This window comes from Sprattus sprattus (genome assembly GCF_963457725.1).
Source record: "Sprattus sprattus genome assembly, chromosome: 12".
Classification (NCBI taxonomy): domain Eukaryota; kingdom Metazoa; phylum Chordata; class Actinopteri; order Clupeiformes; family Clupeidae; genus Sprattus; species Sprattus sprattus.
In genome coordinates, this window is record NC_137910.1 from 28,315,234 (window position 1) to 28,333,236 (window position 18,003).

Below are 18,003 nucleotides of genomic sequence, written 5' to 3' on the forward strand. Positions count from 1 at the left end.
ATGCCAGTTTTGGAGAGGGAGCAATCAACCAATCCTGGGGACAATAATGTAAGAATACATTTCTCTGTAAAAGTAGTCAACACTCAAAGCTGTTTTCAAAATGACTACATCATAGATTAGATTAATTTAACACACTCATAATTATGCTAATTATATGTATAGATTATACACATAAATAACCTAGATTCATATTTCATATTTGTCCCAATCACCTTAATTCTACATTGGATGATGTCATGCTGTTTATCCAGGATTTGATTAAAGTTTTTGGTATTCACTTTGAGCAAAATGTCTCTGCCTGCCATTCAAAATGCTTTGAAATATATTGCTTCTCTCCACGTGCTCAGCAAGCGTGCACTAAATAGTTAATAGGAAGAAATCATTGATTAATAGTAGGGCTGCAGCGGTACAGTGGGCCCACGGTTCTGAATACATCACGGTTTTTGGGCCACTTTAACGGTATCTTTATATTTAAGAAATTGGCTTCTTTCTGTCTAGATAGAGTTTTCCATTGTCAAGTTGTTTGTCTGCTTGCAGTTTCCCCTCTCTTCTCCAACTCCTATTTGCATACAGAGCGCTGATAGGCTCCTGGGAAACTCTGACAGGATCCAGGGATGTTCTGTGGATCTGAATGTACAATGTGCAGTCTGCAGCCCTAATAAGCAAATGGAGCAAATTAAGGAAAATGACACATCATAATACTGTGTAGGGGGATACCGAACGGTTCAACATAATACCCTGTACCGGTGCATCCCTCATTAATACTAGTACTAGGCATTTAAACATCACTGAGGTAGCATCAGTACTTGTTTGTAACAGAAATAAATACTTCTATCAGGTTTACACTTCCCATTTCATTTTGTGTTAGGGCTTGCCTAAGCTGCCAGTCCCCGACTTACAGCAAACACTGAACATGTATCTCAAGAGTATGAAACATCTCGTCCCCGAGGAGAGGTATAGAAGGACCCAGGCCATTGTGGAGGAGTTTGGAGCACCTGCAGGAGTGGGGGAGATGCTTCAACACAAACTACAGCAAAGGAGGGAGAGTCAAGCAAACTGGGTGAGAAATATGTCAAAGTAATTATATTGTAAAATGTTGGTCTACCATTCAATGTTTCATACTATGTCAATGCTCTCAAGGGATATGGCATGATCTGATTTTAAATAGTAATTACCCAGAGAAACAGCTGTGAACATTTAAATAGAGGTCAAGTTCAATAATTCCTTCAGTCTCACTCTCTGAAAGAGTAAGTCTCACACCCTGCATTATCTGTTGAGTGGAGCCTTTTTTCATGCGTGAGGTAGGCGGTTCCCAGCAGTAATAGACAGAAGAAATAAGTTTTTAGTCATATTGACATTAAACCATACCTTTCACAGCAGTTTCCATAAGTAATCACAATAGTTTTCCATTACACACTCTCTCTCTCTCTGTTTCTGTCTCTCTCTCTCTCTGAAAGAGGGGTAAACTAAAATCACGTGACTGCTTTTAGTTTATAACTGGTCAACTTTCTGGTCTTTTTGGACCACTCAAGCAACGGATGATACCAAACTGATTGCGTATTGCCGGCCCCTATTAAAAGCAAACTCAATGTTGAAAGATAGGGCTGTCAAGTCAAGTCAAATGTATTTATAAAGCACATTTAAAAACAACTGCACTGACCAAAGTGCTGCACAATTAAATCCCAATACAATATCAAAACAAATGTTTTTTGAACAGCCTTTTTATAGGTATGTTGACATAGAATGTTCTCCGCGAGCGGTTGTTGTCTCAATAACATGATCCACTCTGCGTTAATACTGTCAATATGTGTCATACAAAATTCACTCCTCGCCGCCTGGTGAGAGTATGTTTGTCCTGAATACGTCAGTATTTACATCGAGTACAACCACTGTAATCGTTAGACATTTCGAGCTTTCAGCCCTGAGGTGTTTTCAGTTCACCGCAACTCTCTGAAAATTTGAGTGGCTTTCAACCGGTCAGCGGACTTCATCTAAAGCCTTGGACACTGATGAAATATAGGTGGACTTGAATATATAGTTCTTGTCTTGGTACATACGAAATTTCATCGAAATCCATGGTCGAGAAAATATTAAACTACATCGCGGAAAATTGTTAGTCAATTGTGATGAGTAGATTAGCGAACGTCCTGTCAGATGCACTGCAGCAGGCGTCGTTCGTGAATATGAATGGCCGCTTATTAATTATAGTTGTTTTCAGTGAGGTACATGGGTCTGATGCCCATTCCAACTAAATGTTCATGGTTTCACTTGAAAGAACTAACAAAAGTCTACCTTCTGTTCAAATTTCATGCAAATATCTGATAAAATGAGGAAGAAACATGTGAATAATAAGCGTTTTCGGTCACATGACTTCCATTGTAAGTAGCCTAATGTATAATATTTTGATTTATTACACGGCTCTTCTTAATGCTGTAGAATGCTCCATTCACTTGAATGGGGCTTCCCAACGTTCTGCGGTCAACTATTTTCCGATAACTGACCGTTGCTATGCAGTTAATGACCGCTGTCAAGGAAAGTGGCCTTTTTGCCTCTGATTCACATCTTTCGTAGGACTCCGCAAGTAGTACGGTAACTTATCAAGGGAGTTTCAGCGGACGGTTGAGCAGCTGTGTTCTAAAGAATGTTCAACTGTCTTTGAAGTTCAACGTCTTTGGCGAACTATTTCTCTGCTTTTTAACCTCACTACGTATAGTAACAAAAGCAAATACATTGTAAAAGACACACTGTGTTAAGTAATTTTTTTTGTTTTAGCCATATAATAAGCGGGATAATGTATAGAACGCCGGTCATTGTCGGGAAAATAAGCCCCTTCACGGTGAATCAACACCCCTTCGCTTCGCGTCGGGGTGCTGTTCGCCCTGTCGGGGCTTATTTTCCCGACAATGACCTGCGTTCTATACATTATCCCTTACATAATCGGTGATATTACAAATACCATATCTCTCTCAATCCTCAACTGATTTTCACAATCCAGGTGTCATTGTAAAGGGAATGTCTGGCTCTGTCTAGTCATGTGATCCATTTTGAGTTTAGGGGTGTTTGAAAATTTTGTCATCATACCTACTTTTTAAGAATCGTGTACGATAACGTGTAGCCTACCTACGTGCTACCTTTATACCAACGATTTTAAGGTTTCTTATAAGAGAAGGAAGGACTGTTTCGAAAACAGTCTCTTCCTGGTTTATAAGATTCATTAAAATCGTTCGTGTGAGGGTAATTTTTAAGATAACGTGTGATGTTGGTAGGCTCTTCTGACGTAGACTAACGTGCTAATGTGAGAAAGTTGGCTGACTGAAACCTCGCAAATCACATCAACCATTATTGCTGGTTACAATACGGTGTTATTGGATAGTAGGCTACAGTGTCTATTTCTCGGTAATTTTCTAAAAATCGAAGCGAGAAAACGGCGAACATTTTAAAAGACAGCATTTTAAGAGTTTCCCTATGTAGCCTCGTAATTTCTAATAGCCTACACAAATGTAGTAAAGAGCACCAAAAATAATGCATGAAGGCACTCTTTGTGGTAAATTGACCATGGCCTCGTTTCCCGATAACGATGTATCTTAACGTTCTACGTGGATTTTCGCGACATCGTTGACGGCCGAACTCTTTCTACTTACGAGGGTTTCCCAACCATCAACTTAAAGTCAGGTGCACGAGCGCGACGTGCACGAGTTCTTAAGTAGCTCTTAGGAGCTGTTTACGTCACGTTAACCTGTTTACGTTAATTGCTGTGAAATGAGCTAGCCTATGCGTGCATCGAACGTACACTGCGCACTGAATTCGGGGCGGGGATAGTAACGCCATCTCCAGCAGAGTTAAACTGTGTTCCCATTGTAAGGACATTTATTACATCTGTCTGAGAGTGGGCTGTCAAAGCTACCATCATCGAAGTCATACAGTACAGTAGGCTACATACATTCAATAAAATTAACCTACATTTGAGTCCAACTGCATGCCCATTCTTACCCTACACTTACCCTTACAATAAAGAAGTGATCCTATTTCAACCATAACTTCATTTTAAATTATTTCTTTCTTTCTTCATGACATTTAGTTTATAGTTTAGACAGCAACGTTGACATCTATATTCAACTGCATCCACTACATAATCTCAAACTTTATTTGTTGGTAACAAATTCAAAAAGCCTACCATTAACACATTTCTTAATGAAAAGGAAACATGCATCACAATAATACTTCAGTGTAACCTGTACCTATGTGGAGTGCAAATATGTCTTGCCATTACACTACCCAACAGCTCTACGTCTGCTTACACTACAGAATGCATAATTCCTACGGGCACTGCACTAGTTTTGTATAGCCTAATCTTTATTTTCAAATACTCAATATTCTTTTTTTCTATTTTGATGGGAATAGGCAGGTGAAACAATGACATTCTCACGATGTGCTATACACAGAAACATCGTTGCAAAATATACATCGTGCAAATATATATGTATAGCCTACAACTGTGTAGGGCACGAAACAACCACCTAGCTATAAAGCTACCATATAAGCCAATGGAGTGGTGGCATAAGCGCTAAATGTGCCATCAAACTACTGTTTTAAAGCTGTAATAAAGACCTACATACTCTGCATTGGTCGCGTAGCACATTTCTGATCAAACCGAGTCATTATAAACATATAAAAAGTTGTGTAGATAGCTTTATTCATGTAAAATATTCCTCTCTTCAAGTAGCCATGTTTTTTTTTTTTAATTCCCGTTTCTTCCGAACGACGGTCGAACGACGCCCCTGGTGGATTAAATCGCTAAGTGTGAAGTTACTACTGGTCCTGACCACACGTAGAATTCCTCTCAACGAAAGATACACTTAAGCTAAGTGTGGCGTTGGGAAACCCGTCTGCAACGTAGGAATCCTCTTACGAGCGATTTCAAGTGCTTTTTAGGCTAAGTGCGCGTTCGGGAAACTGGGCCCATAAGGATTGTAATTCTGACATCATTTTGACCCCGAAATCCAAGATTTCTACACAGACTAGGCTAGCTACATGAGGTCCTTTTTTGATGTAATTTCATTGCGGGTGGTCACACAGACAGGGTTTGGTTGAGACTTCAAAGGTTCTTTTACATCCAACACCCTACAATCATATCATAACTCACACATTATTAACAAACACTTATTTCCAGTCGTTCCCGTGTATGCGAGACAGCAAAACGAATTGACAATTGACAATTGCAAACATGCCAGGCATTCCATGTGTCCTTCAGTGTGGCAGGCTTTGCGATAAAGACACCGATTCAAATAGCCTACCTCAACGGAGAGGGGAAAAAAGGCCCTATTATGGAAGGGTCTAGCCAAATTTGGAGATGTTTACAGAACTGTCGATTTGGAAAAAGTCCCACTGGGGACTTCTTCTAAAGGCCCTTATACAGTACTCAAAACGGTCGTGTCGGATAGTTGGACAGTGGGCGGGCGGCCGGATAGTACGTACTAGTTAGCATTTGTGTCCCTTTATAGTACTCCAACGGCTGTGGGTGCTGAAAACAATTATATTCCAGAACAGTAGGGGGAGTAACGGTTTAAGTGCCGAAAGACAAGCTATCCCATGACATTTTCGTGCGATGGGAATCGTTAGATGGCTTTCCCTCTCCTCCTCAACTTTTACTTACTTCCCTCTCACCAGCTGTCGCTACTGAAATGCAACAGGTGTCAGCAGACATAAACCTTTCTTGCTTTGTCTAATGTTATATATACATCTGAAAGGGCAAACTTATCTCTTTCATGGTAGGTATTTTTTGTGGGATAAATAGTTGCAATCTACAACAAAAATGATATGCTTATCTTACACTATAGAAACGGTTAAAAAACGATTAAATTAAATGAATACGTTCTTATTTTCCTTGGTATTTTCGTCATATTCAGATTTGCAATGATTTCTGTGTAAATTTTGTAATCTCTATTTGATCATGTGACGAGACGATACGATATAGGCACAACATCTGAACGACTGACAGTGTTGTACAAGTCCACACCTTTCATGAAATAGTTAAAAGTTCATACAAGTAAACATGAACTATAGTAATTATTTCCCCCAACGGCAGCGTGTCTCGAAGTGTGGTGGAAGCCCAACTTGTGGGTCGCAGAGACGTGACAGGTGGAGCACAATGAGAAGAGATTCAGGAGATTTTCCAGTTGCAATGCCTTCCTTTATATACAGTAGCCTAACTAGAATATCGCACTAAACAACCACACTCAAACAAAAGGAATATTGTAGGCATATTGTTAGAACAATAGCAGGGCAGAGCACACGGATAATCCATATTCATCATCTTGGCAAATTGAGATACTGTGGCTGGCGCGAATAAGCATTGAACATTCCATATTTGAAATATCTTTATAAGTAGGCTAGTGAAGTCAACCTGTTGATAGTATTCCCAACTCAATTGTCCTTCATTCTATCACCGTGTTTGAAAGGTATTGGTTAGGTAATAGCCGAGTGACAGCTGTTTTCTTTCTGATTTGACAGTAGCCTATAGGATATACTTGTGTGTTTTAAGCAAATTAAATGTGTACCACTGTTTACGAAGGGGCAACTGCTATCGTGAATTATACAGTAAATACGTTGTGAAATGAAAGGAAAACACATCTCAGCGAGTGCAGTGCATCACAGCGAGTGTGAGCGAGTGAATGTAGTAGGCTATATGTTGATGCCGGTGTTGTACCCGATTCAGCACCCCCGTCAGAATATGCACCCCCTTGACGCACCACTCGCAGTTCGCCTAAACAAACGCAGGGAAAAATACTATGCTACGATTTCATTATTTGTGAAAGAGATGGAAGAGAAGAACACATGTGATTACAGTCTTTAGAACTGTTCTAAAGAGTACAAACAACCGATGTTTTTCTATGCACCACTCGCTTGATCGGAAAGGAAAGCAGTTCGCCTAAATAAACGCATGGAAAAATACTATACTACGATTTCATTATTTGTGAAAGAGATGGAAGAGAAGAACACAAGTGATTACAGTCTTTAGAACTGTTCTAAAGAGTACAAACAACCGATGTTTTTCTTCCAAAAGCCTCGGATAATAGCGAACGCAAAAGAACACCTTTTTGTTCTGTGGAAATATATAGCCTACCCCAGCCATGACTACAAAATGAATTAATGTCATTTTGAATTAGCAAGATGAATGAATTTGACACGGTGTTTCACAAGACTAAATAACGAAATGCAGTTTAGTATCTAACAGGAAGTGCAAATAAGCAGAAAGTGCAGAATATGTGCATATGAATGGCAGTGGTATATACATAATGCGATAGTATAAGATACAGTATGATACAGTACTCTGCTTACTCATACTAGTCCCATGTCTGTACTCTGAAAAGCATTTGATGTTGGAGTCAACAGAATTCTTTTAAAGGGGGGGGGGGGGGGGGGGGGGGTGCTTATTCTGACCGGTGTGAAAATAGGCCTGTCGTGATATGCACCCCCCCCCCTTTAAAAGAATTCTGTTGACTCCAACATCAAATGCTTTTCTGAGTACAGCCAAGGGACTAGTATGAGTAAGCAGAGTGAGTTTCATGCATGTGCCACCTTCCTAGTAGAATTGAACAGGGGGTGCTTATTCTGACTGGTGTGAAAATAGGCCTGTCGTGATATGCACCCCCCCTTTAAAAGAATTCTGTTGATCCGATCATCAAATGCTTTTCAGAGTACAGACATGGGACTAGTATGAGTAAGCAGAGTGAGTTTCATGCATGTGACACCTTCCTAGTAGAATTGAACAGGGGGTGCTTATTCTGACTGGTGTGAAAATAGGCCTGTCGTGATATGCACCCCCTCCTTTAAAATAATTCTGTTGATCCGATCATCAAATGCTTTTCAGAGTACAGACATGGGACTAGCATGAGTAAGCAGAGTGAGTTTCATGCATGTGACACCTTCCTAGTAGAATTGAACAGGGGGTGCTTATTCTGACTGGTGTGAAAATAGGCCTGTCGTGATATGCACCCCCTCCTTTAAAATAATTCTGTTAATCCGATCATCAAATGCTTTTCAGAGTACAGACATGGGACTAGTATGAGTAAGCAGAGTGAGTTTCATGCATGTGACACCTTCCTAGTAGAATTGAACAGGGGGTGCTTATTCTGACTGGTGTGAAAATAGGCCTGTCGTGATATGCACCCCCTCCATTAAAATAATTATGTTGATCCGATCATCAAATGCTTTTCAGAGTACAGACATGGGACTAGTATGAGTAAGCACAGTGAGTTTCATGCATGTGACACCTTCCTAGTAGAATTGAACAGGGGGGTGCTTATTCTGACTGGTGTGAAAATAGGCCTGTCGTGATATGCAACCCCCCTTTAAAAGAATTCTGTTGATCCGATCATCAAATGCTTTTCAGAGTACAGACATGGGACTAGTATGAGTAAGCAGAGTACTGTATCATACTGTATCTTATACTATCTCATTATGTATACCACTGCCATTCATATGCACATATTCTGCACTTTCTGCTTATTTGCACTTCCTGTTAGATACTAAACTGCATTTCGTTATTTAGTCTTGTGAAACACCGTGTCAAATTCATTCAACTTGCTAATTCAAAATTACATTAATTCATTTTGTAGTCATGGCTGGGGTAGGCTATATATTTCCACAGAACAAAAAGGTGTTCTTTTGCGTTCGCTATTATCCGAGGCTTTTGGAAGAAAAACATCGGTTGTTTGTACTCTTTAGAACAGTTCTAAAGACTGTAATCACTTGTGTTCTTCTCTTCCATCCCTTTCACATTATAATGAAATCGTAGTATAGTATTTTTCCATGCGTTTATTTAGGCGAACTGCTTTCCTTTCCGATCAAGCGAGTGGTGCATAGAAAAACATCGGTTGTTTGTACTCTTTAGAACAGTTCTAAAGACTGTAATCACTTGTGTTCTTCTCTTCCATCTCTTTCACATTATAATGAAATCGTAGTATAGTATTTTTCCATGCGTTTATTTAGGCGAACTGCTTTCCTTTCCGATCAAGCGAGTGGTGCATAGAAAAACATCGGTTGTTTGTACTCTTTAGAACAGTTCTAAAGACTGTAATCACTTGTGTTCTTCTCTTCCATCTCTTTCACAAATAATGAAATCGTAGTATAGTATTTTTCCCTGCGTTTGTTTAGGCGAACTGCGAGTGGTGCGTCAAGGGGGTGCATATTCTGACGGGGGTGCTGAATCGGGTACAACACCGGAGTTAAATAAAGGCAGGCTATTCATAAAATACGTCAATGTGTCAGTAGTATGAACAGTTGAGACATTGACTCCGTGGGGCTCAGGTCGTTTGGACAAATATTTTAATTGCTGTCGCTCGTGCTGGTTCTCTGGCAATAGGCTACTTGGCCGGCTCATGTATTGTGATATACAGGGAATAGTTTTCAAGGAAATTTGATCTGCACCTTTGACAGTGGCTGTTGTTCATATGGATATAAAGGTAATGAAACAGGAAACGCTAGTTTCCGGAGTTGATGTCGTATGGAAATGATGTCGTAGTGGGTCAATCACGGCCAAGGAGTATCCGTCGCCATGAGCGGACAGACAGAAATTTTTGCGGGGACACGGAGAGCTGTCCGACGGCTCTGGAGAGCACGGAGAGGGCGTTTCAGCTACCTGAGAAGGCGTTCCAGCTACCTGAAGGCGTTCCTATGTGCCCAAAAACGTGTCGTACGGAGTAGCATAAAAAAGCCTTAAGGCTGCACTCAAAAGTCTCCGTTGATCCGGCAAGGTTGACATCCCCATTCGAACTGAATTGTCGCTCCGTTGGGTTCCGATGCGTTGCGTTTCCTGCATTGCATTGTCTGAGACACCTATCTAATGTTAGCATTCTACTACTAACAAGGTAAACAGCTTGCTAGTGGCGTGATTTGTTTGTTGACCTGTCAATCTCACTATTACATCTCCGTTATCAACACAACCCCATGCGCCAGACTCCTCCTCCCTAATGAGTTGGATCAACGCATTGCAACGGACACGTCTGAGTGCTCTGTAAGCAAACAGTTCAAAAAGGCAGAATATTTCTCCAAGAACAAAAGCAGGCAGGCAAAGTTTAAACTTTCAAGACACAGACATCTCATGGTACGAGGTAGCACAACAGTTGCAACAATCCAACAGGGAACATGAGGCAAGACAGGCTTAAATAGGCAGGGTAATCATTGGGTACAGGTGAGGAGCAGAACAGGTGGAAACAGAACAAAGACAGGACAAGGGGCGGAGCACATAGTGGCACATGGCTACCACAACAAAAACACAGGACATGTCAGAACAGAAACAGATGAGACCGAGTCCAAATTCGGACACAGTCCTTATTATTCACCAGTTACATTGTTAAAATAATGTGTAGCATATCACAACATGAAAGCATCCTGTAATTTACAATGTTATTTCATTTTAATAAGCCAGAGGATCGTCACGGAACTGAGGTTTCTGACCCTACTACACCAACTGAGTTGAAAAAAACGCCCAGGATGAACAGGGTTAACCTTTCTGATTCATAGCCTCGTTTCCCTTTTTGACAGGTTTATGACTACTGGATTGAAGATATGTATTTGAATAACAGGTTAGCACTTCCAGTGAATTCAAGTCCTGTTATGGTCCTCCCAAACCAGAACTTCAACACTGATGGAGATGCAATAAGGTACTGCATGCTCAGCATGCTCAGTATGTGTCTCCCAAACCAAGCATTTCCTTTTAACCCATCATTAATTCCATAATATGCCAATGTACTATATGGTACTTAAAAAGAACAAATAATCTGGCTCCTGCAGTAAATTCCATCTGTTTGTAACTCCCAATGCCAGAACAACCACACCAGAAGAGCTAACACTAATACAGTACTTATGCAATATGATAATTTCTGAGTGTAAACAAACATACCAATGGTCAATTAATCATTTGTTTTCATTATTTAATTTATATTCAAAGTTGAGATCTGGTAAATACACAGTGTGTCCTTAAATTAAATGCCACCGAGCTGTCTAACCACTTTGAATTGAATATCGTTAAACCGTTGTTACATTGTGTGTGTATTCAGCGTTGACAAAGCAAATTTGCCTTTGCATAAAAAAAATGTACCGTTCAGAGTGTACGCTGAACAAATGCATGCTGCTGCACGACTACAGACACCACAATGCAGTTTTCATCTCTGTCTTGCGACATCAGCAATGGTATCATCACTATTTCCTACTCTGACTTCCTTTCAGATTTGCTGCCCATCTCATTTCAGGAGTACTGGAATATAAAACACTATTGGAAACGTAAGTATAGGGCCTAGACCTAGAGATACCTTACATCTGACATTGTAGTCTGATCCAGGTTTGTTTAGTGAAAGTAACAGAGGTCACTACACTATATAGTGCCAAAGGGCAAGCTCTTTGTTATAACTTTTAGTGTCCTTTGAGCCTTTTCATGTGAAGCTGAGGATACGTCTTGCCTTAGTGTAAAACACAACTGTCCCTCTAACCGAGCTTTATGCTAAATGTTAGACTATGTGTTTTCAGACGTGCACAGCTTTATGCTACATGTTAGACTATGTGTTTTCAGACATGCACAGCTTTATGCTACATTAGACTATGTGTTTTCAGACGTGCACAGCTTCATGCTAAATGTTAGACCATGTGTTTTCAGACGTGCACAGTGTTATGCTAAATGTTAGACTATGTGTTTTAAGACGTGCACAGCTTCATGCTAAATGTTAGACCATGTGTTTTCAGACGTGCACAGCGTTATGCTAAATGTTAGACTATGTGTTTTCAGACGTGCACTGCCAGTGGATTGTGCCCGGGGTCAGCTGGCTGGGACTCCTCTATGTATGGAACAGTACTCTAAACTCTTCACCTCCTATCGTCTGCCTGGGCCAAGGAAAGACACACTAGTGGCCCAGAAGAGCAGTGTGATGCCTGAGCCAGAGCATATCATAGTCGCCTGCAAAAATCAGGTCAGGAGAAACAGAAGAACCTGCTTAACTGTATGGTATGCTGACTGACAAGGACTTACTGTCGTATTTTTGGTTAGAGAGTGAAGAAATAGTTTATGGTTATTTATTGAAAATGTTTCAGTTGATGATACATTTAGGGGGAATGTGGGTCTCTGCCACAAGCTTTGTTCAGTAAGATCCAACCTAACCATTGTGAATATGCCACACAACCCCATCTGTAATATCTCATCATCCCTGGCCTAGACCTCTGCAGCGGCCTACTGACTGGGCTGCCAGCGTGTGCAGTCAATCCATTAGAGAGGATCAAACCGTTACAGAAGATCCAACATGTGCAGTCAAACCATTACAGATGATCCAACATGTGCAGTCAAACCATTACAGATGATCCAACATGTGCAGTCAAACCATTACAGATGATCCAACATGTGCATTCAAACCATTACAGATGATCCAACATGTGCAGTCAAACCATTACAGATGATCCAACATGTGCAGTCAAACCATTACAGATGATCCAACATGTGCATTCAAACCATTACAGATGATCCAACATGTGCAGTCAAACCATTACAGATGATCCAACATGTGCATTCAAACCATTACAGATGATCCAACATGTGCAGTCAAACCATTACAGATGATCCAACATGTGCATTCAAACCATTACAGATGATCCAACATGTGCAGTCAAACCATTACAGATGATCCAACATGTGCAGTCAAACCATTACAGAAGATCCAACATGTGCATTCAAACCATTACAGATGATCCAACATGTGCAGTCAAACCATTACAGATGATCCAACATGTGCATTCAAACAGTTACAGAAGATCCAGCATGTGCAGTCAAACCATTACAGAAGATCCAACATGTGCATTCAAACCATTACAGATGATCCAACATGTGCAGTCAAACCATTACAGATGATCCAACATGTGCATTCAAACAGTTACAGAAGATCCAGCGTGTGCAATCAAACCGTTACAGAAGATCTCAAATGCAGCAGTATGACTAATTTTTCATCTGCTGAAAAGGACGCCTGTCACACCACTGTTCATCTCTCTTCCCTGGTTTCCTGTGGATGTGCTGATACTCACTCAACAGCGTCCCCTAACTAAACTCCCTCTTACTGCTTTGTACTCCATCGCACCCACTCTGGTCTGCCAGCTAGTATCATCTGGTTGTCCTTACACCAATGTGGACAAATTAAAGTCCCAAGCAAAGCTCTTTGCCACATGGTCCACTCCAAACGCTCTGCAGAATGACACCCAATACACAGAAAGCCGTATCCAGCAACCTCTTCAGCACCTGAGTCTAATACATCCCCATTCTTTCATATCCAAAAGTATTTTTCAGGACACTTTTCTTTTGAATGTCTTGCTTGCATTATACCTCACTTCTTAAGTTGGTTCAAAGGGAGAGACAGGTTTGAGAGTTGTAATATATACATATATTATATTAATAATATGAATTGCCCTGAATAAGAAAGTCTTCATTGTGTTGAAGGGACAGACGGGGGTGCTACCTGCTCTTTCTGTGTTATCTTTCATACTAGTTCTTTGTTCTGGATGTGGTGATCAACTTCCGGCGTCTGAATGAGAAAGATCTGTACACTCAGTTGGAGAAGATCAGGAAGATGGCCGACAGTGAAGAGGAGCATTTTCCACCTATTGGCCTTCTCACTTCAGATGGGCGCACAGAGTGGGCAGAGGCTCGCAACATCCTCATTAAAGGTTAAAGGTCACGGCTTACTATATCAGTACCCACCACTGATGACTTTGGTAGTTACAGGGTTTGGATCGGAATAATATGTGTTACAAGATATGTATAGCATCATAAAAATGATATGATGGCAAAACACTCAAAATTCTGATTCTTGTACTTCTACTTCTGATTTTCTCCCTCTATACAATACAGATTCTACCAACAGAGACTCCCTGGACATGATTGAGAGGTGTCTGTGTTTGGTGTGCTTGAATGAGCCAAGTGGCTTGCAACTTACTGACACCAATCGTGCCTTACTGATGCTACACGGAGGAGGCATAGAGAGGCATGGGGGGAACCGCTGGTATGACAAACCCATGCAGGTATGCGTTCTCCTAGAAGGTCTACAGATGGAAAACCATACTGTCCAAACTCTGATACTGATTGAAATATTGTCATTGTCTCAGTTTGACATAGGGTCAGATGGCTGCTGTGGAGTTATATGTGAACACTCACCATTTGAGGGGATTGTCCTCGTCCAGTGCACAGAGTATCTCTTGAAATACATGTAAGTCTGAAAGTCAGAATCAATATTGGCGTCACAATCAGACTTCTTAAATAACCTCAACTTTATGGATGGTAGAGAAAAGGGCATCAGTCATACCTATTTGTGCTATATTGCTATTTTGACATGTAATACATCGTTGTCCCACTCATGTTTCACTTCTACAAATATGAATGGGTATTCTGTAGTTGATTTTCTCACATGTCCATAATTCATGAAGTGGTTAATGGGGGCAGCACAGAAATAGTGTTGTAGACACCCACTGGTGTAGCAGTGTTTGTGTGTGCTTCCTGCAGGAGCGGAAGCCCGTCTAAGCTGGTGAGGGCAGCCAGTGTGAGTGAACTACCAGCCCCAAGGCGACTGCGATGGAAATGCTCTCCAGAAATTCAGGCTCTCCTTGCCGCCTCAGCAGACAAATTACATCGGCAAGTCTAATGAACACTACGCACACATCCCACATGCACAGACACACACAGACACACACAGACACACACACACACACACACACACACACACACACACGAATGGACACGTGTGAAAGGCACACACACACACACAGTGAGTGCTTTTATGTGCTTCTTATTATATACAGTACATGTACATATAATCTTATTTAGACATATTGTTAAAATGTTATCAAATGCTTTATTTGCAGGCTTGTGGACAATCTGGACATGAATGTTTTTAAGTTTACCAAGTATGGCAAAGATTTCATCAAGAAGCTGAAAATGAGTCCAGATGCCTATATTCAAGTAGCCCTGCAGTGCACGTACTACAGGTCAGTGTGGTTACTAATCAACTAGTACTGGTCAGTGTACATACTACAGGACAGTGTGGTTACTAATCAACTAGTACTGGTCAGTGCACATACTACAGGTCAGTGTGATTACTTATCAACTAGTACTGGTCAGTGCACATACTACAGGTCAGTGTGGTTACTAATCAACTAGTACTGGTCAGTGTACATACTACAGGACAGTGTGGTTACTAATCAACTAGTACTGGTCAGTGCACATACTACAGGTCAGTGTGATCAACTAGTACTGGTCAGTGCACATACTACAGGTCAGTGTGGTTACTAATCAACTAGTACTGGTCAGTGAACAGGTCAGTGTGGTTACTAATCACCCAGTACTGGTCAATGTAAATACTACAGGTCAGTGTGGTTACTAATCAACTAGTACTGGTCAGTGCACATACTACAGGTCAGTGTGGTTACTAATCAACTAGTACCGGTCAGTGAACAGGTCAGTGTGGTTACTAATCACCCAGTACTGGTCAATGTAAATACTACAGGTCAGTGTGGTTACTAATCAACTAGTACTGGTCATTACTTGAAGTGATATGTTTATACAAAGACACAGAGTGGTAAAGATATGGAAGCATTTAAAACTGAAAATATTTTTCAATAATCCAGGTGTCACAGAAGGGCTGTGTCAACTTATGAAAGTGCTTCCATTCGTCGCTTTCAAGAGGGACGTGTGGACAACATTCGTTCAGCCACATTTGAGGCCTTAGTTTTTGGGAAGGCCATGTCAGACGGGGAACCCACATTTTCAGTAAGTTACAGAATGAACAGAAAAACATGTGAATTCATCTGTAATCAGCAGAACTGATATGATGATTTATGTTTTCTTTTAATTCACTGCACTGTGTTGCCTTTTGCCTCTTCAAGGATGATGAAAAGATGGAAATGCTTAAGGATGCAATTAATGCCCAGATGAATTACACTCTCTTGGTAAGCTGCAATAACTAAGTATGTAGATACATCTCATGAGTAACTGCAGTGTACAGGCGTAGTTTAAGAAGGTGTCAAAGTCATTCTAAGGCAAACAACATGACTTCTACCATCAGAAGTGAGCTTCTTCTGAGGCTGAATATGCTTGGTAGACCTGTTCAAGCAAGTCACTGGAGTGGACACAGGTAGGAATAATTCCAATCCTGCAGACAAGGTTTCTTTAAAAATGTTGTTGAGTAGTTTCTGCCAACTCCAGCCTACTTCTGTACACAGTGGTTACTCTCTGGATTGATATATATTCATATTCATTTATATTCATATACAGTATATTTATATATATAAAAGAAAATGTTACTAACAGATAACAAAACAGGATATCCAACACTCAACTGCCCTACATATTGTTCAATGACTAATTGAGGACGTACTGACTTCATCATTTTAGGCAATTACTGGCATGGCCATTGACAATCACCTGCTGGGCCTGAAGGGAATGGCCAAGGAGATGAACATGGACCCGCCTGACATCTTCACTGATGAGACTTACACAATCAGCAATCAGTTCATCCTTTCTACAAGCCAGGTATTAAACAGAATATCAAAAGTAACAGTAAGAAAAGCACTTTCATAAATGAGGGGTACATGGCACACCTCTGACTGTGTTCTGATTGCTCCTCAGGTCCCTACCACAGTGGATATGTTCTGCTGCTATGGTCCTGTGGCCCCTAACGGCTATGGCGTATGTTATAACCCTCAATCAGACGCCATTCTCTTCTGTGTGTCCAGTTTTAATGACAGTGACCAGACTTGCTCCAACACGTTTGTGAAACATCTAGAGGAGTGCCTGTTGGAGATGGAAAGTCTATGCAGTAAAAACAGTGATGGTGCTTCAAATGGATCAAATGAAGGCTCTGGTAAATAGGTCCTAATGTCTGAAATGTGTCCTTGAATCAAAATAGTATTGGTATGGTGAGCTAAACTTAATAATAATATAAAAATAATATGATTTAGTATTATTATTATTATTAATAATAATAATAATAATAATAAAGCTAAACTTGAAACATCCATTGTTCTGAATACCTAATTTTACATCAAATTTTCATATCAAGCAAATCACATCCAATTCCTAAATATCCTAAGCCATGGATTCAATTCAAAAACCGTACTCAAGAGTGGTTATGCACAGATCATACACCCTCTATTCACATAGAGGTGGAATCTTTAGTGTAAAAGGTTTGTACCTTGCACTCTTCCCAATCTCAGTTAATTCTGTCCCCAGGCACCTAGCACCTACACTGTGTCACTTGAAATCTTGATAGCCATGATTCCTGAAGGAGGAAGAAGAGGATCTTGTACTCGTACACTTCCACCGCTACTGCTATAGGATACGCTGTAGATGGCTAGATATATCAAGCTACCAAATTGTAACCAATGCTATCATAGCTGTCCCTCTAAGGTAACGCATTTCTTTCCACAGCTAATGTCATGTAATTAGGCATTTTTTACACAGAAAACATCTAGGCTAAACTGGCATTTCTGTCTAGTATACTAAGTACAATGGATTGACTAGCTAGCAAACTGTATTGCAGTCTGCCAAATTATTGGGACAATGTCAATGTAAAACAATGTGAAACAAAAAGAGAAGTACAAACCGCTAAATGACCTCTTATTACTCTTTTGTTTAAAGCAAACCATATATGGCAAAAATATAAAAATATCAAATGAAATGACTTAGTGGGAGTTGTATTAATTAAGGAACGCGTATAAGCCTCTTCAGTGGCCCTTAAAGGACACACACAATTTAAAATCTCATAATTGATCACTGATAGTGTGTGGATGTAAAGACGGCTTAACCAACAGTTGATAATGAAAGTTAAGTGGGGTAAATTCTGCTGCTACATACTCTCACTATATTTCATATTTATCAATTTATCATTAGATGTCCATTTGTCAGTGGTAGAAGTGACTCAGTGGCATAATAATGAATGTTGAAGGTGATAGCCTTTGTTTGATCACGGTTTGGCTAGG

The 18,003-nt window shown here is 40.5% G+C and overlaps 1 protein-coding gene across 1 annotated transcript; it reads left to right on the plus strand.

Moving 5' to 3' along the window:
* Positions 1 to 16,894, plus strand: chata (choline O-acetyltransferase a; the record flags this gene model as incomplete). Its single annotated transcript, XM_080848668.1, has 14 exons — positions 1 to 48; positions 869 to 1,060; positions 10,546 to 10,664; positions 11,230 to 11,283; positions 11,783 to 11,963; positions 13,521 to 13,698; positions 13,883 to 14,052; positions 14,137 to 14,237; positions 14,531 to 14,659; positions 14,890 to 15,012; positions 15,652 to 15,793; positions 15,910 to 15,972; positions 16,418 to 16,555; positions 16,652 to 16,894. 14 exons carry the CDS (start codon positions 1 to 3, stop codon positions 16,892 to 16,894), a joined length of 1,881 nt encoding a protein of 626 aa, XP_080704794.1.
* Between the last annotated feature and the right edge of the window lie 1,109 nt (positions 16,895 to 18,003).